Consider the following 27,445-nt stretch of genomic DNA (forward strand, 5'->3'; position numbering starts at 1 on the left):
TTACTGGTTCTGGGATAGCCGGACACAGCCCTGCACCTCTGAACCACATTGACTATAATGGGATCCGGTGTTGATCCAGCCGCTTTCTGGAAAAAAAAGCCCTACAAGCACGGCTTTTTGTCCGGCTGAAGCTGGTACTGATGCTGGAACTTTGGTACAGTACTGAATACTCCTCGCCCTGTCTGTGCGCTCATACACACTGCTCAAATCAGTGCAGGGGCTACTGAAATGCCGGACATGGGACACACTCTTATTTGACAATGATGGCATATGTTAGCGAGATGCCATCAATGTCCCATGTTCCCTTACAGTCCGCCCCTTCATATTGTTATTTTAGATCTCTATTCATGATATTACTTTCACTGAGATTTTAAGTCTAATAGATTTTATGGGAAATCCCCGGCAATCTGTGTGGGTTGTTATTTTCTAGTTTGTATCTGCAGTGTGTGAACCCCATGAAATGAGAATATGTATACTTCCATTTTATTTTAACTGTAATATTATATGTTCCAAGCCATTTCTTTTCTTCTGGTCTAATTTTGTTATCTTTTCTCTTCCTCCAGACTGTCCGCAGGTGCAGTGTGTCCACCCTTATATTGCCCAGGAGCCGGATGAGCTGTCTCTTGATCTGGCAGACCTTCTTAATCTTCTGGACAAGACAGATGACGGTATGTGTCCCACTAGTGACAGGCTCGGTTCCCTATGGACATTTGCTTTATGAGATTCCTAATAAGAATCTGGCACATTTCAGGAGCAGAATACCTGTGTCAGGCTGGCAGGCTCGGTGGCTTTTCTGAGTGACTGTCTGAGGCTAAATATTTGTAGCGCAGTGACAAGTTTGATCTGCTCAACTATTATCTGAGCATAAAAAATAAACCCTTCACCAGGATGCAGAGGAGATTTCAATTAATCTGCAGTCATTTCCATATGTCTCCTAAAAGGGCTCTATTAGGATGACAGCCAGACTGGAACGTGGTAGGAGAGCAGGTCCACAGCTCATTGTATAGGAATAGGAGAGCAGGTCCACAGCTCATTGTATAGGAATAGGAGAGCAGGTCCACAGCTCATTGTATAGGAATAGGAGAGCAGGTCCACAGCTCATTGTATAGGAATAGGAGAGCAGGTCCACAGCTCATTGTATAGGAATAGGAGAGCAGGTCCACAGCTCATTGTATAGGAATAGGAGAGCAGGTCCACAGCTCATTGTATAGGAATAGGAGAGCAGGTCCACAGCTCATTGTATAGGAATAGGAGAGCAGGTCCACAGCTCATTGTATAGGAATAGGAGAGCAGGTCCACAGCTCATTGTATAGGAATAGGAGAGCAGGTCCACAGCTCATTGTATAGGAATTGGCCTCAGTCCTCTTTTGCATTAGTTCTCCACACCCATTTCTGTTTGTCCTTGTAGCTGTAGACCAGGGACCCCCAATCAAGTGAATGGAGTGACGCTTTCTAAAAGAAAGTAATGTTTTCTAATCTTGTAAAGCAAGAATTAAACTGATGCACATTAAGAATTCGATTTTTATGAAGGAATTGATGACGTTTTTGGATCACTTGTCCAATGACACAAATTAAGCAGGAAATTTTTATATGGGTCTGTGTGTAACACAATGGGAACTATTATAACTACTTGTAGTACCACAGACCTGGGGGTATTACAATTGTTAATAGTTTTAAATTATAATATTATGTATGTTATTGAATTTGGCCGTATTTTCCAGTTAAGGATATGGACGAGAAGGGTTAGCAAGGAAACAGGGCTAACCCCCCTGTTCCTCCCCTATTGGTAGGAGTGGACTGGTCCTGCTTCCTGCCAAGAGGGGGAAGTTCCTTCTGAGACAGTGGAAGGAGAGGAAGCACAAGACTGAGCTTCTGCTCCAAAAGAGGATTCTCAAGAGAGAACAACCAACCATTAACCCTCAAGTAAAGTCTTGAGACGCTAGACAGCAGAGTGAACTGCTACAAACAGCATTAAAGATGCTTCTACACGGTGAGGATTTACAGTCAGGACATCCATCACCCAGAACATTACTAGGCTAGTGCTAAATTGCTGCCATCCAACCTGCCTATAGCAGGTTTCTATAGCATCATACCCATAATAAATTAATATAATTGCTGTAATAAGGTGTTGCTTTGCTATATCCAAGACACCACATAAGGGTGGTTTCACACACATTTTTTTGCTGCCATTTTTCTGCACTTTTTTGTTTTCAGCACCTGTATTTTTGGTAAATTTTTTGCAGTAAAAACTCCAGTTGCAGATGTTAGCTGAAGGACTATGGGAAATATGAGACACAGGACACACAAGAGTTTAATTTGCCACTGGCGTATTTGTTCATTAGGTTGCTAGTTTTATCTTTCTGGTTTCTTTTAAAAAAACAGCATGCTATACCACTTGCCATTTTCTTCAAGCATATTCACATCACCTTCTTTATTGGGGAAAATGCAATGAAGAAAATGCTAGTGGTTAAACACACTGTTTGCAAAAAACAACCACAGAAGCCACAAAAATGCAGCAAAAAATGCAGATGGCCAGAAGAAAAAGCAAGCTGGTTTTAAAACCAAGTCAATTGTTTAGGACAACAGATAGAAGACCACAATACTGCAGGTAGCTATTAACAACTATGGATGATGTACAGTACTTGGCTTTCGTTCATCTGGGGCAAAGATTCAGTTTGCTGCTTTAGCCATCTATCTAAATATCATGGCAAAGGCAGAGAAGGATGTCAGCAACCCCTTGCACCAAGCACTCAAGACACATGCCCTGCCAGCCCACCCAAATAAAGCTCCCCTGCACACTCAAACAAAAAGTCATGCGGCAGAAGATATTTAAATGTTTTATTATCTCCCTTTATATCATGCAAAAATAATTTACTAATCTAAGGATTGATGGAGATTTTTTGAGCTGCCGTTCGGAGGAATATTTAATTGCATGTAGTCCGTGTGGACTGCAGCTGTCACCTGGAAAGTCCCTAGGTAGCCCTAACTTAAAGGACCCCATACACATTAAAGCATTGTCTACTGAAGCCGTCGAGTTACCCTGAGAACAACTGCTACACAAATGTTCTGTTCATTGCTGCTTTATTTTATTCACTGCACATGAGCTTAATACTTTTCTAAAATGCATAAAATATTGAGTAAAATAAACTAATATGGAGAAGAGCAGATTGTAACATTTCAGGTATTGTGTGAGTATAATGGTCTCTCTCATTCATTAGCAGAAAGGCAAGAAACAAAAGAACAATATGAATCGTGCGGATTACATTTATAAAGCTTTTATTTATTAAACTGAGCCGTTCCACAAAGGGCCTGTTGTTGAATATCTCCATGTACTCACTTAGCTTGAAGCCAAGTTAGAAAAAGGCTGCGCTGTGACGGAGCCTCGAGCCATCCTCGCACTTCCACATTCTACACCATATGGTGCTATGTACAGTACCCAAGTTCTGGATCAAATAGCAAGTTCCTCCAGTTGAGCATGCAGCATGGCGATTGCGTCTTCATTATTTCTAATCGTCCACAATGAAGTTTGGTCAGACCCCCTGGAAGCACTTGTGTCTTACAACACAGTCCCATGTCATGTTGAGCCTCATGCCAAACCATATTCACCCTGTGCTAATAAAATAAGTAAACGCTCATTTCAGAATGTAATGGAAATTCCATGAAGAATTGCATGTTAACATTACACTTCTCTGTGGTCTGGTTGTGTAACTCTCCTGTCATTCACATGCAGTGGAATGTTCTGGCAGATGTTTCTTGTATTCTTACTATCATAGTCCAATGTAAAATAATCAAATCTTATTAATGGAACTTACTAAGTCAAAAAAAACTTGGGTGTGTGCATGACAGAGATTCAAAAGAGACCGATCCCGTTGTCATGCACCACACCGCACACGGGGTATAACACTATCAATTAGTTTTCTGTTCAGTAATTCAAATATTTTGGAGTTCTCTTAATTAAAATGTCATTGTTTTTTAAGGTTTTCTTTATATTTACATTTTTTATGATGGCACAGGGATTCCAACTTCAAAAGAGTAAGCTAAGAGGCCAACCCACTTGGGGCCATGGACATATCTTCTCTGCCATTCTTATGGGCATTTAATTGTCTAGAAGCCCATAACCAATTGTTTGTATTGTTACAATGTATCCAAGATGAAAAATTAAAACAAGTTTGACAATCTGTTTCCATGGTAATAACACTCCAAGCAAATTCTCTGTGGTCAGATTCTATAATAATATAGCGCAGTGGTGGCAAACCTGTGGCACTCAGAGCCCTCTCTGTGGGCACCCGCACCCTGGAAAAAGTCTATGGTGTACCAATCTGCCTTAGACTTTTCCTGCCATTTATCAGCGCAGGGCGCACTATGAACGGCACAGGCAGCGCATAGAATGGAGGCAGGCTATTATAGCTAAATAATGAAGTACATGGAAGATATACTATATTATTATTCAGGTTAAATTACTGTGTTGGCACTTTGTAATAAATAAGTAGGTTTCGGGCTGCAGTTTGGGCACCCGGTCTCTAAAAAGTTCGCCATCACTGATATAGCGCCTAGCAGTGGTGTACATAGAGAAGTAAGGGCCCCATAGCAAGCATCAAACCTGGCCCCCCACACAGGACAGAAGGGTTTCTGCCTAAACCCTTTTCAATGACCCTTGGGACATTTTTCCACTGCCTCATTTGCTAAAAGTTGTCCATTTAGAGGGTGAGTCCTGACCAAGTTTTCACCCCCAGTAGAAGAGGAGATGATTCCAACTGGGCCCCCTCTTGCCCTGGGCCTCATAGCAGTCGCATGGTATGCCGCTGTGGTAGTTACGCCCCTGGTGCCTAGTTCTTATTGTCATGTATGTGGTAGGTTAGCATGAACTAGGGGACAAATTGGAGTATGACAGCATGATCAAAGAATCCACGAGGCCTGTATAGGAGCTGTATTCACAAAGGGATAGGAGACCTTTAATAAAGCCTGTTTGCAAAGTTACTTCATGTTACATGTATTGGAACAATAATAAAATTGGTTGTGAAGCTGGACATAGACTGACAGTAGATTTGTACCTATGACACTGGCTGACCTGTTACATGTGCGCTTGGCAGCTGAAGGCATCTGTGTTTCTCCCATGTTCATATGTGTCCGCATTACTGAGAGAAATGAAAGTTTATTATATGCAAATCAGCCTCTAGGAGCAACAGGGGCGTTGCCATTACACCTAGCGGCTCTGTTCTCTCTGCAACTGCTGCGCCATCTGCACTTTGATTCACAGGGCCAGGTGTGATGGCATTTTCACTGCCTGGCCCTATCAATAAAAGTGCAGCGGATGTGGCAGTTGCAGAGAGCGCTAAGGGTACTTTCACACTAGCGTTTTTCTTTTCCGGCATAGAGTTCCGTCACAGGGGCTCTATACCGGAAAAGAACTGATCAGGCATATCCCCATGCATTCTGAATGTGTCATAGGTACAAATCTGCTGACAGATGCCCTTTATTTTGGCACTTTATATATGAATGACTGTAAATGGAACTGGTCATGGTATATACAGTAGCGCAGTAGAATATATTGCGTCTCTTCATTAGGTGTTTATGGGCAACCAGTGTTTTGGTCTAATATGGTAGGTTTGTACAATCCGCCAGAACCTCGCAGTCACAGTCTGTACATGCCTTGCTCATATAACATTCCGAATGACAATACAGTTCTTCGTCTCTTTCCCAGGTTGGGAGTTTGGTGAACGTTTGCACGACCAAGAGAGGGGCTGGTTCCCCAGCTCAGTGACAGAAGAAATACTGAACAAGAACATCAGGACACAGAACCTGAAGGAGTGCTTCAGGGTGCACAAACCGGATGACAGCAGCCAGAACAAAGACCGGCGGAAGATGGGAAGCAGAACACGGCAGTGACCCCTGGAGATGGCATGGGGCAGCATGCTGGGGGACGGGGAAATAAGCAGTGTGTCTGTGACGCGATGCAAATATTCTATATAAATATATGTATATTATCTACAAATGTGTGTTACTGTTGTACAGGCACCCATACATTAACACACCAGGACAGAGCGGATTTAGGTGTGGAAGCAAAGCGCATCATGCACGCAAAGAGGGACGCGCACACTACATATTTCTGAACAGATTATATATTGGGTTTATACCTTGTATATTAGTCAATAGTAATACATTACGGCAGGCTATCCTAAACTGTGGTGCCAGCACTACAACTCCCATCAACCTGCGCTGGGAGCTGTTATTCAACAAGGCGGACTGCTGACAAATAATAAAAATGGTCTGAATAATCTTCTCTTCTGCCATATACATCCTTCTACAAGATTTATTGGGGGAGGGTCACTGTATAGATATTGTCTTCTAAGACGTCTTTTATGTCTGAGAAAATGTCTCAACCGGGCGACACATGCATACAAATGTCTCCTTATGTCTGAGGAACATGGAGGAGGATACAATTACAGCTATAGGTTTCAAATGTATCTACATGGCACACAACGTGAGGAAACGATCTTCTTTTGTGTCCAGGGTGCAGGTATTTCCTCCACTTTTAGCCTGTATTATACCAGTCCCACAGCTGACACTTTTATGCTCCTCGTTATGTTTTTTTTTTCCCCAGTATTATTTAACTGTATTTCCTCTATTTCCTAATTACGTTTCTATCTTGGTGTGGGCATTTCTTCATCGTGTTTTATATTTGCGGTATTTTGGTGGCAGGGGGGTGGGGCGGATTTGTGTTGATCCCATATCGTGGCTCGTGGATAACATGTTTGGGTTCTATGAACCTAGGATCCCAGCACAAAGCCACTGATAAAGCCATTTATTGGAGGAAATGGGATCTACAGTATGTGCAGTTCACTTGCTTATGTTTTTGCTCACAGTTTTAACTTGACCATAAAGGGCAGAAACACAATGTGATTCTTTATTGGTTTTTAAGAAGCAGAGAATTTTCTGAGCGTGATAACAATCAGAGCAATGAGGACAGAGGTGCCAAGTAGGGCTGCCAGGACGATCGCAGCAACGGCTCCAGGACCCAGGGAACCTGCGGAGTAGAGGAGAAAAAAAGTAATTCAGAGAAATAATCCTATTATATGTATGACATGTTCTTATCCCATTCTACCACAATGAAAATATCAATAAACTACCAAACATGCTATATTTGTCAAGCAGAATCATTTAAAGGAGTTAAATGAGATTAAAAGAAATGTCCATTTTCTTCCAGATCTGCCTCATTCAAGTGATTGGGGCTGGGTGCAGTATGAGGCATGGCACAAGGATGGCCAACCTGCGGCTCTCCAGCTGTTGTAAAACTACAACTCCCAACATGCCCTGCTGTTGGCTGATAGCTGAAGACAAGTCTGGTCATGCTGGGAGTTGTAGTTTTGCAACAGATGAAGAGCCTCAGGTTGGCCATCCCTGGCATAGCACATATACAAGGGTGGTGCTGTATAGAACTGAAAGCAGCCATGTTTTTCTAATCTCATATAAACCCTTTAAATTAGATACAGTTGCATCTAAACAGATTTGTAGATGTATCATCTTTCACAAATGATCTTATTTTATTTTGATTGGATTGAAGTTTTATCTTACAAACAGTATAGACCCCTTTACATGGGCTGACTTAGCAGGCAATTATCAAGAACATTTCATTCCCAATAACTGCCTGGACATCAGAGGAGGTGAGAGCTGCACGGCCATCATCTACTCTGTATGGGTATGAGCGATGGCTCGTTCCCATAGAGAACAATTGTAGATCACTGTTTATGCAGGAGGATCTGCTGCCCAGGAAGTTGAGTTGATTCTGGTGCCCACATCAGTGATGTTTTCACCTGATAAATAAACGTTTGCCCGCTCATCAGGTGATCGCAGGCACCTTTACACAGGGAAATTATCGGGAACGCGTGCTCCTATGAACGCTCCTTCCCAATAATGGCCTAGATCCCCGGCCTGTGTAAAGGGGCCTTAAGAATTTAATAAAGTGAAGTCTCTCCAAAAGACCAACTCTTTCAGAAGAAGATGTAGAACAGATTTATCTGGGAGAGAAGATGATTTTACTCTGAATTGAAAGGTGGTCGTCTAAAAGCGGGTTCACTATATACGGCAAATAGATTGTCCATTAGGAGGAAAGTTTTAACTAGTGTTGGGCGCAAATATTCAAATCGCTAATTTTAATCGCAAATATCGCCACTTCGAGAATTCGCAAAGATTTTGAATATAGTGCTATATATTCGTATTCTCGAATATTCTAGATTTTTTTTTTCATCAGTAACCTCCCTTCTTGCTTGTGGGCCAATGAGAAGACTGCAATGTCTTTGTCTGAGCTCTGTGCTTTACTGTTTAATTACATTAGATCGTTAGTTAGCTCAAATATTCGCAAAATATCGCAAATTTGAATATTGCCCCCGCTGCTCATCACTAGTTTTAACCATATTTTTCTTTGATATAAGGTTACTACACCACCAATCCAACAGAGCTGCAAGTCGAATGCTGCCATAGCACAAATGAGAAGTCCAGGGTCCCTTTCCATTATTGGGTTTTGATGCATCTCTGAAGATTTAAAGGGGTATTCCGGTTATATAAAATTATACCCTATCCACAGGATAGAGGATAAATATTGGATCACTGTGTGTTCTACCGCTGGGACCCCCACCAATCACGAGAACGGGGGCCCCATACCCAGTGGAGCTTTGTGAAATGAATGGAATGACCGCTTAGGCATGTGGTGGCTACTCTATTCATTTCTATAAGAGTTCTGGAGATAGCTGGGTACTGCAAGCCATATTAATGAATGGAGCGGCCATGTGCATCCGTGATCGGCTGCTCCATAGGGGGCTCCTTGGGATACAAGGCCCTGGTTATAAATAGTCATGTTCTATCCTGATAACTTTATATAACCAGAATACCCTTGTAATGGAAGGAAAAGTGCTTCCTAGGTCTTGTAAAAAACAAAGGGGGAAAAGCTTTATGTGTCCCTTGAGTCATTTCCAGAAATGAAGATGGATCAGAATGCTCTTTGGCACAAAATAGATCTATGTGGAAATTAATACCATAGGTGATCCCTGGAATTAAGGAACAGCCTTCAGTTGATACAGCACTGAAAGTGTTACCCTGTCATTTGCACACTGAGAAATGAGGCGGATAGTCTATGGATATGTGTGATGTTTGCTGGGGCCTGAGGGTATAACTTATTTTCACTGCCAACTGAAATGGAAGAACTACACAGTAATCCAGGAGAATGACTTGAAATGGGTAAACCCATCTCAAGCATTTATGGTATATCAACTGTACAGGTTAAACTCGAAAAATTAGAATATCGTGCAAAAGTCCATTTATTTCAGTAATGCAAATTAAAAGGAATTGCATTAATGCAGCTTAAAATTACAATTTTGTAAAAAGGTTCAATATTCTAGGCTCAAAGTGTCACACTGTAGTCAGCTAATTAATCCATACCCCCCGAGCAAAGGGTACCTCAAAATTGTGACTTTGGGGTTTCATAAGCGGTAAGCCATAATCATCCAAATTATAACAAATAAAGGCTTGAAATATCTCGCTTTGCATGTAATGAGTCTATCTCATATGTTAGTTTCCCCTTTTAAGTTGCATTACTGAAATAAATGAACTTTGCATGATATTCAAATTTTTGGCGTTTCACCTGTATATGCCATAGGTGCAGGTCCTACACTCTTCATGATGGAGAGGTGGCTACACTTGCAACTTCCCCTAAAGAGATGTCTTAGGGAATTAGAGGGCATTCACACAATTGTATTTTTGGCCCGCATCTGATCCACATTTTTTTGTGGATTGGATGTGGACTCATTCATTTCAATGGGGCCACAAAAAATGTGTCTGCATCCATATGTCTGTTCCACGACCCTGCAAAAAAAAATTATAAAATAAAAAAATAAAACCTGTCCCATTTTTTCCATTTTGCGGACAACAAATAGGGCAGGACATGCTGATCTGCAAAATACAGAACGCACAAGGTCGATATCCATGTTTTGTGAATCCGCAATTTGCAGACCGCAAATCGGATACAGTCGTGTGAATGCCCCTTTACTGAGAGAACCAAGTACTGCTTGTGTGGCTCTACCTGTAACTCCCACAGACTTCAGGGGGGAGGAAACAGCGGACGTGAACACCTCTTCATTAATGTGAAAGGAGAAAGCCGCACCCACAGGTGGGACCCACATCTATCAGGCATTTGTGGTACATACCACGCAAGGGTGAAGAGAGACAGCAGAGAGCCCCTATGCAAGAACAGTAAACGGGCCCCAAATCACACCCTGTATGTCTCTTTTCACAATAAATCAGTATTTGTGAGCTATGAAACTCATTAGCTCGTTTCCTTACACGCAATCGAATAGCAAGTGGTAAGCTGTGATAGGTGGCGGCGGCCCCCCTTACCTTATGGGCCTCTGTTCACATGCACAGGTTGTCCATATGATATGTCTGCTTCTGATACTGTAGATATGCCATAAATACATCACTGATATTGTGCTGCAGTGTGAAAGTCTGGATGGAGAGCAATGGTGCTTATGCATTTTTCTTTGCAATGCAACTGAAATAGAGCTGAATTCTATTTCACTTACAACATATGGTAAAAAATGTGTAGAAAAAAAAAAGTGTGAAAAGAGCCGATCAATCAAATATCAACTATCAAAATTTGAGTTTAATATAATCGAAATAAAAAGTTGAGTAACATATAAAATAAATTGCATCACTTATTAATCCTGAATTATAACTGGTATTTAGCCCAGACCTGCAATCACAATGATGTAGGCTTCAGAGCTGAAATCATCCAGCATTCCATGCTAGCATAAAGTCTGCATTTCCATTCTAGCTCTCTGTCTATCTGCGTTGGAGGCTTGTTGAGCCTGCGTCACGTATTCCATCATTTCTTTAATGGGAGAAATAGGGTTAGATCTGATGTGAACAGAGCCTAACAAATTATATTTTTTTATTCCAGGCACTGTGCATTAATTTGATGCATGTAAAATGTGCTGGCCATATACCCTACATAGCTCAATTAGCTGACAGCTATATCTCCTCCAACTCCTCCAAGGATCAGACAAGTGTCATGGTTCCCCTGCCGTATATGGCCATCTTATGGAGTTGGTAAGGCTAGTAAATCTTGGCTGCGTTCACAGCTGTCCATGGGTTTTGTCTGGTATTGTAAAGCAGCTACATTAAAGAATATGGGGCTGGGCTGCAAGCCAAAGAAGGAATTTTTAAAAAAAATGTTTCAGAGATTTATCAAGACCAGTTCTTTCTGCGTCGGTCTTGGTATCCCCTGCACTACCGGAGGATGCACATAATTTATGAGGAGGCTAGGTCCCATCATAAATTAGGCGCATCCTCTGGCAGTTTGCGCGCCTAAACAGAAACTTACGGTTTTCTGGCTTAATTTGCACCAGAAAACTGGCGTAAATGAAGATGAAATTGTCTTTCCTGCCCTTGCCATGTGAGGGAGGTGAAAAAGTGGAAGAGTGACAATAATTTTAAAAAAAAGTCACATTTACAAAGTTGCAAATACATAGGGGGTCATTTATTAAGACCGGCGTTTTAGATGCCAGTCTTAATAACCCCTGCTCTGGCAGTGGATCTGTCGAAGGTATGCAGAGGCGCCGGCCTCTACATAACTTTGGAGTATCCATTGCCAGTCTAAGTCTATGCCAGCTCCCTTGCTGGCTTAGATTTAGAACATTTTCTATGCCTAAAACAGGTGTAGAAAATGATAAATGAGGCGAGCCTGGCGGCCCGCCCACACCACACCCTTGCGTGAGCGGGGAAAAGTCACAGATTGCGATCTGCATCAGATATACGCCAGAAAACTGGCGTATATCAGTTCGTAAATGATGACCCATAGCTTACAACTTTTTGACGCCAGTTTTCAGGCACAAGGAAGATGATAAATCTCCTCCATAATGCTCATGAACACTGGACTCCAGTCAATTCTGAACAGTGCACAGGACAAGGAGAAATCGGATCAGCCAAAGGTGATAACAATGCAGTCTCGCAAGAGAAAAAAAAATCTCCAGCACTCTTCCAGTAAAAAAGACAAAAACTCTATTTATTGAAACGTGTTAAAATAGAAAACCGCACATCCCTCAGGCACTACACTTCTTTTACCTTGGCAAGCTGTGCTGCTGTATAGCACACAATCCAGAGACAGGGGTGGTCCTATTTTCGGAACAAAGAACAACTTTTTTCTAGTCCTGGCATTACAACATTTTATGGTCACCAAATTGTTTGTCATAAGATCTGGCAGAATTGTGAATACAGCTCTGGAGTCTGAAATGCAGTTTTAAAGTTACTCAACTTTTTAGGTAAATTTTATATATTGACAGTATAACAGTATTCAAAGGTGAAAAAAAAATCTTAATACATTCTGTTTGCAGTAAAAAAAAAAAAAGGATAAGAAAATAAAATTTGAGCACAGTACACATGTCTACTGTGGTAGGTTATTTAAAGCTGTATTAAGCAGTGTGTCCTTGTTGCTCATCACAGCCAATCAGAATTCAGTTTTCATTTTCTAAACAGCGCTGGAAAATGCAATGTGTTTCTTTGATATATTTTTTTCCAAGATCTTCAAAATGTATGTTTTTTAAATGTTTTGAATTTTGCAATTAGTTTTCATTTATATTTTCTTGACTTTACAATAAATGTAAAATGTTATAAAATAGCTTCAAGTATTAAAATATAACAGATGGAACAAATAGTCATTATTACATTCAAAGTTTTTAGTTTTTTTTTATTCATATTGTTAGAGCAATTGGAACAACTCCTTAGATATGAATATAACAAATGTATTTAAAAAGTCAGAAATAACATAAAATAATATCTAAAATTTGCCATAAAATAAAATAAACAACAAGTTTTCTATGTTTTTCAAAACTAGTCGCAAGAATCTATGGCTACTTGTTCCAGCCTATAGATTTCAGCCAGTAACTGGACAATACTGTTCGCAGACCAAAACATTCATAATTTGACCCCAAAGATATAGCTGGAGATTGTATCATAAAATTCACTGGTGGTACATTTCATCACATATTTTTCCTTTCAATGCACTCTGATTTGACATATATGTTTTCAGTTGTTGCAACAATGTAATGATATCCCGTTATTTCACTGTGGATATCATTACGGGATATCATTACATTGTTTCAACATCTGACTAGTTTTGGAAAACATAGAAAACTTGTTGTTTATTTTATTTTATGGCAGATTTTAGATATTATTTTATGTTGTTTCTGACTTTTTTAATACATTTGTTATATTCATATCTAAGGAGTTGTTCCAATCAATCCAGATAGTGGTGTGCCCCCCATTGTTTACTGTAATTGACATAAAATCTGTTGGGACTGGGGTACCCTAATTGGAGGTGCACCCACGTTTTCTATTATACATAGTGTGAGCCACACCATATTGTACAAATTTTATGCATCAGTTAAAGTTCCATGCCTATCCATGTAATATAAGAACAGCTTGAGATACACTTGTACAGAGTGGCGTGGCACTCCATTCCGGCTCAAGTCAAAAGGCAGGTTCTTAAGCAGGGAACCCCCCCATCCCCATGATGTCTCTACATCCTAATAAGCAGGGGTGCACCTAGCCTTTTTGCTGCCTGATTTTTCTCCCCACCTTCTGAACACCCCATCCTGCCACCTCTAATACTGTATCCACTGTGCTTCCCAATACTATACTGTAGAAACAGATAATCCCCCTGAAAGTACTATTACCACACAGGTAGTTCCCCTTTAATAATTATTGGTACACAGTGCCCTAAAAAATAACTGTGCCCTGCAAAAAGTGTCTCTGAAACTTATAGTGCCGTAAACATAGTGTCCTCCAAAAATAATTGTGCTAAGCTGATATTGTGCCAGGGTGCCTCCCAATGTAACAGTCCTCCCAAAAGTCCCACCAATAGTAATAATTCTATGCCAGAGTGCAGTATGTGGTAACAATAATAAAGTCCCTCATTTTGCCCTCAGAAGTAATAATGCCCCCAGTAGTAATAATTCCCCCTATAATGTATGCCTATACAAAAAAATTAACTCTTATAATGGTTGCCAGTAAAATAATTCCCGCCTGCAATGTGTGTCAGTACAAAAATGCTCCCTTATAATGTGTGGCAGTACAAAAAAAAAACTTTTAGTGCCCCATGTAGAACAAATGTCCCCATAGTGGCCACCTTAGAATGTGTGCCAGTACAAAAATGCTCCCTTATGTGTCAGTACAAAAAACTAGCCCCGTTTAGTGCCACAGTACAACGAATGTCCCCATAAAGGCCCCCTTATAATGTGTGCCAGTTCAAAAATGCTCCTTTTTACAGCCGCAATGTCCTTTCTCCAGTTACAAAATAATGCCCCCCACCCCATTGTGGCCCAACACCATGCTGCCAAATAAAAATAATAAACTCAAATACTTATCTTCTGCTGTCAGCGATGAAGTGCAAGACACAGATCTCTTCTAGTATGTGCCCTGAGCTCTATGCAGCCCAGCTCAGGCAGCGCAATAATGATGACACCTGCCTCTGATAGGCTACAGGAACTAGGGCTAAAGCCTATTAGAGAAAACAGTGGGCCAGGGAGACATCGCAGCATTCAACTGTATTCCTGTCCTACAGCGATGCAGTTGAATATGTAGAGATGGGCATTTCCATAATGGAAGCGCTCATTGCCCACGGCCCTTCCATTGCCCCCCTCTTGTCCTTACCTGGTGCTCCCTGAGGCAATCTCCTCACCTCGCCTCATTGGTGGTGCACCCCTGGTAATAAGGCATATGGACTGAGGTTGACAGGCCCAAATTGGTATTCAGCCCTACTGGGCAGATTACCAGCGGGCTATTCTGTCAGGGGACCACCTGACAGAATTTAACAGGAACTGCACTGATAATGCAAACCCTGCAGCATCAATGCAGGTCTAAGACTAGGAAGGCTCAAGAACCTGTGATGACATCATCACGGGTGTTTAATCCCATATGAGTACAGGAACTGCACTGGTAATGTGAGCCCTGCAGTATCTGTTCAGTTCTGAGGTTAGGAGGGTTGCAGAACCTGGCTGTGATGACATCATCACAGTTCCTTTATCCTGTTACTATGGAGGAAAACTGCAGTTGAAGCACTCTCCCTCCAACTCCAGCCTCTCTGCTTCTACCCTATACTGCCAGTCTGCAAGAGAGGTGAGAAATTTAAATGGGGACAATATTGGTGCCAGTGGGGGAGGGGTGGTCAGGGGACAATACTACTTCCATTGGGGAAGGAGTGATTAGGGGACAATGTTTGCACCAGTTGGGGAGGGGAGGTCATGGGGACAATACTGCTGCAAGTGGGGGAGGGGTTGATAGGGCATAATGTTGCTGTGGGAGGGGTGGTAGGGGCACAATACTGCTGACAGTGTGGTATGGTATGGTTAGGGGACAATGATGCTGAGTATTTTGTAGTGCACAGTGATATTTATGTGCACTGTTGGGGAGCTGTGCTGCACAGTTGTATCAGATGCTGCTGGGAGTTATGTTGAGCTTTATCATGGTATGTGGTGCTACAGGGGAGGTAAAGTATGTCCCTGATTATGTGACTAGGTATTTCTATACTTTTAGTGCGTGCCATTATTTGTATGCAATATCATTTGTGTGCTGGTGGGGCCCATGTGCTAGGGCTGCTTTATAACTCCAGTTTGGCCCTAGAGGTTTTTCTTAGGAGAGCCCTAGGAGAGCAACCAGGCAGATCTATCACATATTTATGGGCCAGGGAAGTTTTATTTTAAAAGTTACCATAATACTCAGAATTGAACAATTTGCAGTTTATGTAAAGCTCTTTTTTTTTTTGCCACATACAGTGGATATAAAAAGTCTACACATTTCAGAACTTTTTCCACCTTTAATGTGACCTATAAACTGTACCACTCAATTGAAAAACAAACTGAAATCTTTTAGGTGGAGGGAAGAAAACAAAAAAACAAAACAAAAATAATGTGGTTGCATAAGTGTGCACACCCTCTTATAACTGGGGATGTAGCTGTGTTCAGAATTAAGCAATCACATTCAAACTCATGTTAAATAGGAGTCAGCATACACCGGCCATCATTTAAAGTGCCTCTGATTAACCCCAAATAAAGTTCAGCTGCTCTAGTTGGTCTTTCCTGAAATTTTCTTAGTCGCATCCCACAGCAAAAGCCATGGTCCACAGAGAGCTTCCAAAGCATCAGAGGGATCTCATTGTTAAAAGGCATCAGTCAGGAGAAGGGTACAAAAGAATTTCCAAGGTATTAGATCTACCATGGAACACAGTGAAGACAGTCATCATCAAGTGGAGAAAATATGGCACAACAGTGACATACCCAAGAACTGGATGTCCCTCCAAAATTGATGAAAAGACGAGAAGAAAACTGGTCTGGGAGGCTACCAAGAGACCTACAGCAACATTAAAGGAGCTGCAGGAATATCTGGCAAGTACTGGCTGTGTGGTACATGTGACAACAATCTCCCATATTCTTCATATGTCTGGGCTATGGGATAGAGTGGCAAGACGAAAGCCTTTTCTTACGAAGATGAACATCCAAGCCAGGCTACATTTTTCAAAAACACATCTGAAGTCTCCCAAAAGCATGTGGGGAAAGGTGTTATGGTCTGATGAAACCAAGGTTGAACTTTTTGGCCATAATTCCAAAAGATATGTTTGGTGCAAAAACAACACTGCACATCACCAAAAGAACACTATACCCACAGTGAAGCATGGTGGTGGCAGCATCATGCCAAGGGGCTGTTTTTCTTCAGCTGGAACTGGTGCCTTAGTTAAGCTAGAGGGAATTATGAACAGTTCCAAATACCAGTCAATATTGGCACAAAACCTTCAGGCTTCTGCTAGAAAGCTGAAAATGAAGAGGAACTTCATCGTTCAGCATGACAACGACCCAAAGCATACATCCAAATCAATAAAGGAATGGCTTCACCAGAAGAAGATTAAAGTTTTGGAATGGCCCAGCCAGAGTCCAGACCTGAATCCGATTGAAAATCTGTGGGGTGATCTGAAGAGGGCTGTGCACAGGAGATGCCCTCGCAATATGACAGATTTGGAGTGTTTTTGCAAAGAAGATGTGCCATGCTGATAGACTCATACCCAAAAAGACTGAGTGCTGTAATAAAATCAAAAGGTGCTTCAACAAAGTATTAGTTTAAGGGTGTGCACACTTATGCAACCATATTATTTTATTTTTATATTTTTTCTTCCCTCTACCTAAAAGATTTCAGTTTGTTTTTCAATTGAGTTGTACAGTTTATAGGTCACATTAAAGGTGGAAAAAGTTTTTAAATGATTTATCTTTGTCTAATTTTTTTACATCATGGAAACCTGACATTTTAACAGGGGTGTGTAGACTTTTTATATGCACTGTATATGGAATAGGTAACTATTGTCACTAATGCAGGCAACGTCAGGCTAAAATAACTTGGCTGGGGTAGATTTCTGGCATAAAACTGGCCACTGGAATAGGCAGTGGGGAACACCATTAAAGGGAACCTGTCACTGGGATTTTTGGTATAGAGCTGAGGACATGGGTAGCTAGATGGCCGCTAGCACATCCGCAATACCCAGTCCCCATAGCTCTGTGTGCTTTTATTGTGTAAAAAAAACTATTTTATACATATGCAAATTAACCTGAGATGAGTCCGGTCCTTGACTCATCTCACGTACAGGGCTCCTCTCAGGTTAATTTGCATATGTATCAAATAGTTTTTTTTACACAATAAAAGCACACAGAGCTATGGGGACTGGGTATTGCGGATGTGCTAGCGGCCATCTAGCAATCCATGTCCTCAGCTCTATACACAAAATCCTGGTGACAGGTTCCCTTTAACTGCAGTAAAGTGATTTGGTACAGACCAAGAAGAGATGTCTATTATTAGGCTTCGTGGCCAGTGTGAAAACTGCTGGATTTTTTTAAATAGATATTGACATGGAAAATAAAAAATTATATCCCTCTTATATCCCTCTGTCTCCCATCGGCACCCCACAAATGCGATCGCGGGGTGCCAATGTGTGTAAAGGCTGGCTGGGGTCTGATATAGGCCCCAAGCCAGCCTTGAGTATTTTACAGCAGTTTGTGCCTCTCTGGCGCAGCCTGTTGGTCAATGTCAGTGTGGCACTGACATTAATATGCAATGCACTATAGGTATAGTGCATTGTATTTTAAAATCAATCAAAATGTTGTCTGTTATAGTCCCCTTGTGGAACTATTAAGTGGTAAAAAAAACACATTTATTAAATAAAAAGAAATTCTAGTAAAAAAAAATTTTTTTTAAATACGTTTTTCAATGAAAAAATTGCAACAAAAAAAAAACCCCATATGTTTGGCATCTCCACATCGGTAATGACCTGGACTACATAAATATCATGTTGATTATCCCCTATGGTGAACGTCGTAAAAAAAAAAAAAAAGGACAGAATGGCTAATTTATTCTTAGTTGCCACCGAAAAAACTTAATTTACTCCAAAATTATACCAATGACAACTACAAGTCATCCTGCAAAAATCAAGCCATCTTACAACTCCATGCAAAGAAAAATAAAAAAGTTATGGGTCTTGGGATGTGACGTTGCAAAAAGATTTTCTTCCTTTTAAAAAAAGGGATTTTATTGAACAAAAGTAGTAAAACGTAAAATAACTGTATTTGGTATCACTGTAATCGTACTGACCCAGAGAATAAAGATATTATGTTATTTATAATGAAAAATTAACACCATAAAATTAATAACATAAAAACTCAGTGGCAGTATTTATGTTTTTTCCCATCTCCCTCCAGAAAAAAGTTAATAAAAGTTAATCAGAAAGTTATGTGTATCCCAAAATGGCGCCACTAAACTACAACTTGTCCAACAAAAAAACAAGCCCTCATACAGATATATAGATGGAAAAATAAAATATTTATAGCTCTTGAAAGGCGACGATGAAAAACGGAAGAAAAACGCTTGGTCAGTAAGGTCCAAAACAGGCTGGTCACTAAGGGGTTAAAACATCACTACAAAAACAGTGTTTTGCAAGGAGTTTTATAATTTCCGATTGGCCAGCATCAGGGGCGTTGCTAGAGTCTGAAAACATCCGGGGCACAAGCCGACTGTGTTGAAATTGCACATTAAAGGCATGCTTAAAGGGGTGTTCTGGTTTACACAAATGAAGTGCAGTACTGCAGACTGCAGTCATTATATAATACAACATTCGGTAACTTTCCAATATCTATTATGTTTCATTTCCTCACCACTGCAGAAATCTTTGCTTGGGCGGGAGGTCACGGGTCTCGCGGGATCACGCGCCGCAGGACGGGATTGCGCACCGAAGTGACTGAACTCATGCCCGTGCAGCCCGCAAGTAGCGGATCAGCGGAACAAGTACAAGTGGTGGGTTGACCAGGTCCAATCAATATTAAAGGGACCTGGAATAGCCAAATAAAAAGAAAATGCTACCAGTATAACATTCGGGGCACTGGACAAAACATCCGGGGCTCAAGCCCCGAATGTTTTGACCTCACGACGCCCCTGGCCAGCATTTTAGAACTGATGGTAGTATCTTTTGCAAAAAAATAAAAAATAATTAAAGCTAAGGAAAAAAACATGAAGTTTTTGTAATGACATGAGAAACTACCCTAAGTTCTTTCATAAGTCTAAACAGCCCCAGTCTTTTGAACGCCTGCAGTATGAGAGACTTGATCACTTCACCAGTTATGTTACATGGGGGAAACACAGCAGATCTTCAGCAGGGCAGCATTAGCAGCAGTGAAGTAATATGCTCAGTGGGGGGCTCAACATTGAACCCTATCATCTGCATGAAGCCGAGGAGAGCTGTTTAATTTAGAAACTATTACTTTTAGCTATTCCTTTTCATGAGTCAAGAAGCAAAAGTTAGTTATATGAAAAAATTATACAAAATTGTAGATGGGCATTTTTAAGATTTCCAAATTGTGACACACTGAGGTGGATTCACCTTCTAAGACTACAGTTAGTGACAAGGAGAATGTCATAGCTGCATTAACACGTGCACATAGCTTCAGAAAATCTGTTGGTTATGAAAACACACACTTAAAGGGTAGCTAAAACTTTGTGGAAAAAACGAAGAGGCAGAAGCACTGCTCTGAGCGCTCTGCCCCATCGGCTTTCATTGGCTCTGCTCAACTTTTCTAGTGTGTGGTGTACGGATGCATAGAAAGTATATGGGGTCCATACTCTACACTCTTAAAAAGCCAAGCAGAGCTGATGGAAGCCAACGAGGCACAGTGTCCTGAGCAGTGCTTCTGCCCCTTCATTTTTAAACAAGGTTTAGGTACCCCTTAAATACCCCTTGACCCCAAAAATCCAACATCTCATGTACATGGCTGTGTTATGGATCTGTAACAAAACACCCATAAAAATCTAAGGGTCCATACTCTACTTTGTTCTTCCTCCAATTTCATAATTGATGGAAAAATGGTGGCATGTTCCATCACATGCTGTATTCCAGTGCTTCTAGCAGAGAATATTGTTGTGTATGGAGGCACCATAAGTGGCAAATGTAGGTACAAAGCAGTACCTATAATTAGCACATCTATGGCTAGCTTACCAAAATCAATTCTGACTAATATACGTTCCATAAATCATATGTTTATCACACATATTGTATTATTTCATAAAAATGACTATGTTTCTCAGACCAGAAGTACAAATGTCAGCTCACCGGTGACTTACACACAACAGTTTCCTAATTTTAGTAGTGTGACAGTTTTATGCCACTTGTGCAATATTTCTAAAAACATCTCCCAGGAAAGTTTCAATCCAATTCCTACCGGCTGTAATTATGTGTGAAAGGTCTGTGTGTAACTCTCTGGAAAAGTGCCTTTATGTACATACCATCACTGTTACTCAGAGGGTCTTCATATGTGGGGTCTGGCTCAGATGCATCAGGTGGAACACCAGTGACATCAGACAGGGGTACAGATGGCGTGGTTTCAATGGGTTCTGCTCCAGATGGAAGCTCTGGGGGTTCTTGCCAAACAGTGGGTGCAGCTGCTTGAGGATAGCCTACTGAAGGATGAGAAGACCAGTTACAAAGAATTTTTAATATAGTGGACCATCTGATCACATCACTGATCTTCTTTGCTTTACCAGTGTCACTGTAGACTAATATTTTTTATCACAATAAATAAAAATGATGAGAATTTCACATTCATTAACTATAAGGTCCAACAAAGACAGAACTGTGGGTACGGAGCCTGTACAAAGAGACATGGAGACCCTGAGACTCAGGGGCGGATTGGCCATAGACTGTACAGGAAAATTTCCCGGTGGGCCGATGCCCGGCCAGTGGAAGTTTTTGGGGATGTATTTTGTGATGGACTGTGGTATTTGTATCTGTTGGGGTGGTATAATGTGCCACATGGTATTGCTGGCCCTGCCTTCCATCAATTTGGACTCAGCTACAAAACCGGGACAATTTTAGTTTTTTGTTCCATGGCCACTTTAAGTTTCCAGTCCACCCCTGCTGAGACTCCCTAATACAGACTCCATGTGCCACTGTTTGGTGTCTATGTACAGCACTATATTACAGAGATCCCAAGGGGAGAATGTCACGTAACTGAACTGCCTTAGATAGCATTCAGACTGCTGTATTCATAGGCAGAAACAAAAAGCTACTACTCCTATGTGTAATCAAGACTTTCCCCCAAAAAAGCTTTGGGAAAAACCAGTGGAGACAGCAGTCAATGGGTCAGTATGCTATCTGCAAAAAATGCAGATAACACACGGATGAAAAGTAGGGTTGAGTGCATGATGTCAAGGATTCATCAAGTAATCATAGGATGGTTCAATTTAATATGACCCCGGCCTTATTGCATAAGATAACAAAAGGGTATCAGCCCCTCTCCTCGACACCCAAAGGATACGATCCTCTCAGACCTCCTCCTCTACAGGGTTTAAGAAGATAGGCAGAATAGTGAAGCACCCTTAGCAATCTTTTAGTAAAAGGTTTTATTCTACTTACAACAAGTCAGTAGACAAAAGGCATAAAATACAGATCAGTCGTCACGTTCCTGACTTGTCTTTACCAGTGTGAGCGACCTACCACACTATTCCGGGACCAGCAGCAGCGCAAGTAATTGTCCTTGTTGGGACACAGGACTGACTTTCTGTTCTATTTTGTATTTTATTGCATAAGATAGATTCTAAGAGGGACCCTAAAGTGTCTTTTGGATAAAGCAGACTTTTGGCACTTATTATGGAATTGCCCCTTTACTACCGGATGTAGCAATACATAGAGATCTTAGTAAATGCCATGAATTGGGGAGCAAATAAAAGTTTTTATTACGGGCATTGTTAACAGCCGAACTCATTATTACTAGTGAATGGGGGTCGGAAAGAAGCCGTGTGATAGGGGAATGGGAACATTTGACGCAAAAAGTAAACATGTATGAAAAAATGTTGTTTTTTTTTTAAGTACTAATCAATTGAGAATTTGTAATAAAATTTGGTCTCCTTGGATAAGATTTGATCTGAGGACAAATAGTTATATATACAGTACAGACCAAAAGTTTGGACACACCTTCTCATTCAAAGAGTTTTCTTTATTTTCATGACTATGAAGGCATCAAAACTATGAATTAACACATGTGGAATTATATACATAACAAACAAGTGTGAAACAACTGAAAATATGTCATATTCTAGGTTCTTCAAAGTAGCCACCTTTTGCTTTGATTACTGCTTTGCACACTCTTGGCATTCTCTTGATGAGCTTCTAGAGGTAGTCCCCTGAAATGGTCTTCCAACAGTCTTGTAGGAGTTCCCAGAGATGCTTAGCACTTATTATTTTTTCTTCTTTGGGAGTTGGTTGGGCTTTTATTCGGTTTAAAAATGTGGCATATTTATGAAATATATGATGTATGTCAATAAAGATTAATTAAAATAAAAAAAGATTGAAATTCCATCTGCAACTCAAAAACTAAAAAGGTTGGGTACACGAGGCCTTAACGTGCTAATGTTCTCCCCTGCTGCTTCCAGCACTGAGCTCCGGTCCTCTCCATTATTGTATGTTCTCCTGACTGTATCAGTGACACCTCACATCACCGCTGCAGCCAATCACTGGCCTTAGCAGTGACATCCCAAATACTGCTGAGGCCAGTGACTGGCTGCACGGTGAGCTGTGTGTAACAAATGCCATTATTGCAGCCAGGCAGATGACATCAATGGCAGGGAGGACCTTTAGAGAAACCCCGGAAGATGCAGAGGAGTAAAGAGGTATCTCTTCTTTTGTTGTTTTAGCACATTTACAGGGGCTGCCTGAGTTTTTATTGAACTAGGACAACCCCTTTAACAAGTGCTGATTGCAATGCATCCTGAGAGATGCTGGTGCTTGATGAGCTGCTGCTGCCCACCACCAAAAAGTCCTCCAGATACGTGAGTAAAAAAAAATCTATTTTAAATTTGTGAGATAACCCCTTTAACGTATGGCTCTGTACCTGTACTGAGTATTGTGTACTAAATACATGGCCATTAGCTGCTTTAATTTGTTGGGTAGTGACATCTATGTGTGATGAGTTGTACTGCATCCATTATTTTTAACTTTCTAAAGTAAAAATGACAGGTTCATATACCAAGTTTTAGTAATTTAATGAGCAGTTCACTTGTACATTTTCAGAACCATTTATATACAGCACTATGATTTACCCACCTTCATGTCTTCCTTGAGCAACGTGTATACAATACCATGTTGTGCTCCATACATAAGTACAAAAAGACAGATCTATTGAAGCTACTGACATTAAAAATAGAAACTTAAAAGAGTTGTTGAGGATTTTTATATTGTTGGTCTATCCTCAGTTTTGGCCATCAACAGAGATGGAATGGGGCTCCTTGGGCCCACCAGAGGAAATTATTCTCGGGGCCCAACCCTCATATCATCAATAAAGTCTAATAGATTTTGATTCAAAGAAATAGGACCTGGTGCCAATTTATTGTCTCCAAAGGCCGCTCCAGATGTTTTTTTTTTCTTTGGACCTTCGGATTCCACTATAGCAGTGATGACAAACCTTTTAGAGTCCAATTGCCCAAACTTCCAACCAAAACCCACTTATCTATCGCAAACTGCCAACACAGCAATTTAACCTGAATACCGATATAGTATATCTTCCATGTACTTTATCATTTAACTATAATAGCCTGCCTACATTCAGTGCACTGCCTGCTCTGTTCATAGCGTGCCCTGCACTGATGAAGGGCAGGAAAAGTCTAAAGCATATTGGCACACCATAGACTTTTTCCAGGGTGCGGGTGCCCACAGAGAGGGCTCTGAGTGCCGCCTCTGGCACCTGTGCCATAGGTTCGCCAGCACTGCACTATATTATCAGAGCCTGGGCCCACCTGAGGATCCAATGGCACTCTGGTGGGCCAGTCCAAAGCTGGCCATCAATATCTGATCAGTGGGGGGTCCAACACCCTGTAACCACCCCTTCCCCTCCAAATTAGCTGTCTGCCTCTGGAAGTAGGCACTGGAAACACACAGCTCCATCCCCTGTGTAGTGGACGGAGCTGGTTCCTGCAGCACTGTTCCCATCCTCTTCAATGGGAACAGCTGATTGGCGGGGTGCAGGGTGTTGGACCCGCCAATCAATATAAAAATTTGGGAAAAACTGGTCAGTGATTTAAAAAAAATAAAAAGAATGATTCACTTCACCGATCCCCTGACACTCCCATTCCAACACTAACCGCCAGGTTTATGCTGGTCTTTACTTCCAGGTCTGCGTTTGACTGCTGTGTAGAGCCAGCTTATACACTGTGTTTACTGCAGGGCACTCTGAGGCTTATAGTAGGTAGGTGTACGTGATGTGTATATGTTCTTCTTTTTTCTGCATGTGAAATGTCTGAACCAGTGATGGTACTATGTCTGCCAGATGCCACTGCTGTATAGCAGATGATGTTACACTATTTTGACAAAAGTTGTGGTTTTCCCCAGATTGGGAGATCACCAAGAAGCAGGTAACATGGGTGACGCAAGGCTAGGATACCCACAGGTACCTAGGGCAAAGAAATAAAAAATAGAACAAACAGCAGGTGGCGCTATACAGATACATTTTACTGAATAAATCAGTAGCTATACAAAGATTTTAATTACCTGCAATTACAAAAGTATTTAGATCCAGGTGCTGGTTTGAAAATGGCAGAATATTTTTCAAGGGACAATCCCTTTAAAAGACTTAAAGGGGGTATTCCCATCTTGGATATTGGGGGCATATGGCAAAGTGACGGAGGGCGGCATGCATGGCCGCCTTCCATTAATTTCTATGTGAGTGCAGAAGTAAGCCGAGCAGTTTGCTCGGCCATTTTCGGAAGTCCAATTGAAATGAATGGGAAGCGCACCACGCATGCGTGCCCACAGCTCCATTCGTTTCTATGGGGCTTACTGAAATAGCTGAGCCAGCGCTCAACAGTCCCATAGAAATGAATGCAGGACGGCCGGGGATGCGTGGGATGCTCTCTGTCACTGGGATGCTCTCTGTCAGCACACCGTGTGCTGTCCGCATCCGTTGTTCCGTTCCGTGGCCCCACAAAAAAGATAGAGCATGTCCTATTCTTGTCCGCAGTTGCGGACAAGAATAGGCATTCTCTATATAGCGCTGGCCATGTGCAGTCTGCAAAATGCGGAACGCACACGACCGGTATCTGTGTTTTGCGGATCCGCAATTTGCGGACCCCAAAACACTTACGGTCGTGTGAATGCACCCTAATGCTGAGCTTTTCTGCACCTTCTGTGTGCCACAACAGTGACGCCGGTGATGTTTTGTTTTTTGTATGATTTATCTTGGTTTACCTGTATGGTAGTCGGCCACTATTGGACGCCAGCATTTGTTCATCTACCTCGTTAATTACTGCTGCTGACCGCACATTTTCACTTTATTACCCAATTATATTTTTTTGTAGTCCACTAATCATGCACCACCAGCTCCAGTGTTTTTATCATATGTACTACAATTATTATAATAAAATTTTGCATGACATGATTATATCCTGTCTTGGTACATATTTCTAGGTGATCTAGTGAGTATCCATATATGTTTGTTGGTATTGTAATTTAACCATATATGGGTCGGTTATATTTCTATGGGAAGTAGTTTTGGTAGTTCATTTATGTACGCTATAGAAAATATCTTCTAATAATAATTTACAGTTGTGGTGTATTCCATAATGTTGATTAGGCTACTTTCACACTAGCGTTTTTTGCGGATCTGTCATGGATCTGCAAAAACGCTTCCGTTATAATATTACAACCGCATGCATCCATCATGAATTGATCCGGTTGCATTATGTCTAATATAGCCATGACAGATCCGTCTTGAACACCATTGAAAGTCAATGGGGGACAGATCTGTTTTCTATTGTGGCAGATTGTGTCAGTGAAAACGGATCCGTTTGGCTTCGCTTCGTCAGGCAGACAGAAAAATGCTGCAGGCAGCGTTTTGGTGTCCGCCTCCAGAGCGGAATGGAGACTGAGCGGAGGCAAACTGATGCATTCTGAGCGGATCCTTATCCATTCAGAATGCATTAGAGCAAAACTGATCCGTTTTGGACCGCTTGTGAGAGCCCTGAACGGATCTCAGAAATGGAAAGCCAAAACGCTAGTGTGAAAGTAGCCTTAAAGGGTTTTTCCGAGATAATCAAAAATTTCAGACAAGCTCTAAAATGGCATAAAATAAAAATACATTTTATAGTCTCCGCTTTCTCCAGCACCATTTTCTGGAGCACTGGTCTAGTCCTCCATCCGCAGCGGCAGAGATGTGCTGGGACACGGCACATCACCACTGCAACCAATCACTGTCCTTAATACTAATCACCTAGTAGGGGTCTGACTGCCGGCATCAGCTGTTTGAAGAGTATACTAAGCACAGCGCTGTACATTGCATATCACCAGTGCGTGGTATTGCAGCTCAGTCCCATTCACTTGAATGGGACTGAGCTACAGAAAGACAGGAAGGTTGAGGAAGAGGCCACATCACCTGCCCGAGCATTGCAACCCCTTCCAACAGAATGGTGGGACTGCCAGAAGTCAGACCCCCACCAATCCAAAAAATGAACTCCTGGAAACCCCCTTTAAGGCCGCATGCAATGTGTCAGTATTTCCATCTGCAAACCACAGACCCGCAAAATACAGATAACTTCCATGTGCATTCCTCATTTTCCTCACTCCCATTAAATGACTATTTTCGCCCACAATGTGGACCAGAATAGGCCGTTCTCTAATTGTGGAATGGAAACAATATGGATTTCTACATGGTCCCATAGAAATGAATGAATCTGTGTGCTAAAAGCAAATTAATGTAGATAGCACACATGAAAAATAGGGTCGTGTGCATGAGTCCTAAAAGTAGCTTTTTTTCTAATCATAAAAAAATAAAATAAAACTTAAAGGGGTCTAACGTTTACCACCCCCGCTCCTCCAAGAGATAAACCACAA

The 27,445-nt window shown here is 41.4% G+C and overlaps 2 protein-coding genes across 4 annotated transcripts in view; one reads left to right on the forward strand and one right to left on the reverse strand.

Moving 5' to 3' along the window:
* Positions 1-6,818, forward strand: part of NGEF (neuronal guanine nucleotide exchange factor) — a 195,069-nt gene extending 188,251 nt beyond the window's left edge. For both annotated transcript variants that reach the window (XM_040427896.1, XM_040427897.1), the window contains 2 exons: positions 564-668; positions 5,702-6,818. In XM_040427896.1, the coding sequence (XP_040283830.1) occupies positions 564-668; positions 5,702-5,886 (290 nt within the window). In that variant the 3' untranslated portion in view covers positions 5,887-6,818. The remainder of the gene's footprint in view (positions 1-563; positions 669-5,701) is intronic.
* The window catches only part of SNORC (secondary ossification center associated regulator of chondrocyte maturation), a 63,283-nt gene continuing 42,435 nt past the window's right edge, over positions 6,598-27,445 (reverse strand). The window contains exons 2-3 of one of the 2 annotated variants that reach the window (XM_040427899.1): positions 20,854-21,024; positions 6,598-7,024 (exon numbers count right to left, since the gene is read on the reverse strand). In XM_040427899.1, the coding sequence (XP_040283833.1) occupies positions 6,915-7,024; positions 20,854-21,024 (281 nt within the window). In that variant the 3' untranslated portion in view covers positions 6,598-6,914. Of the gene's footprint in view, positions 7,025-20,853; positions 21,028-27,445 lie in introns of both variants that reach the window. The other variant, XM_040427898.1, reaches the window with a different exon arrangement.

The sequence above is a fragment of the Bufo bufo genome, chromosome 4, assembly GCF_905171765.1.
Source record: "Bufo bufo chromosome 4, aBufBuf1.1, whole genome shotgun sequence".
Taxonomy (NCBI): domain Eukaryota; kingdom Metazoa; phylum Chordata; class Amphibia; order Anura; family Bufonidae; genus Bufo; species Bufo bufo.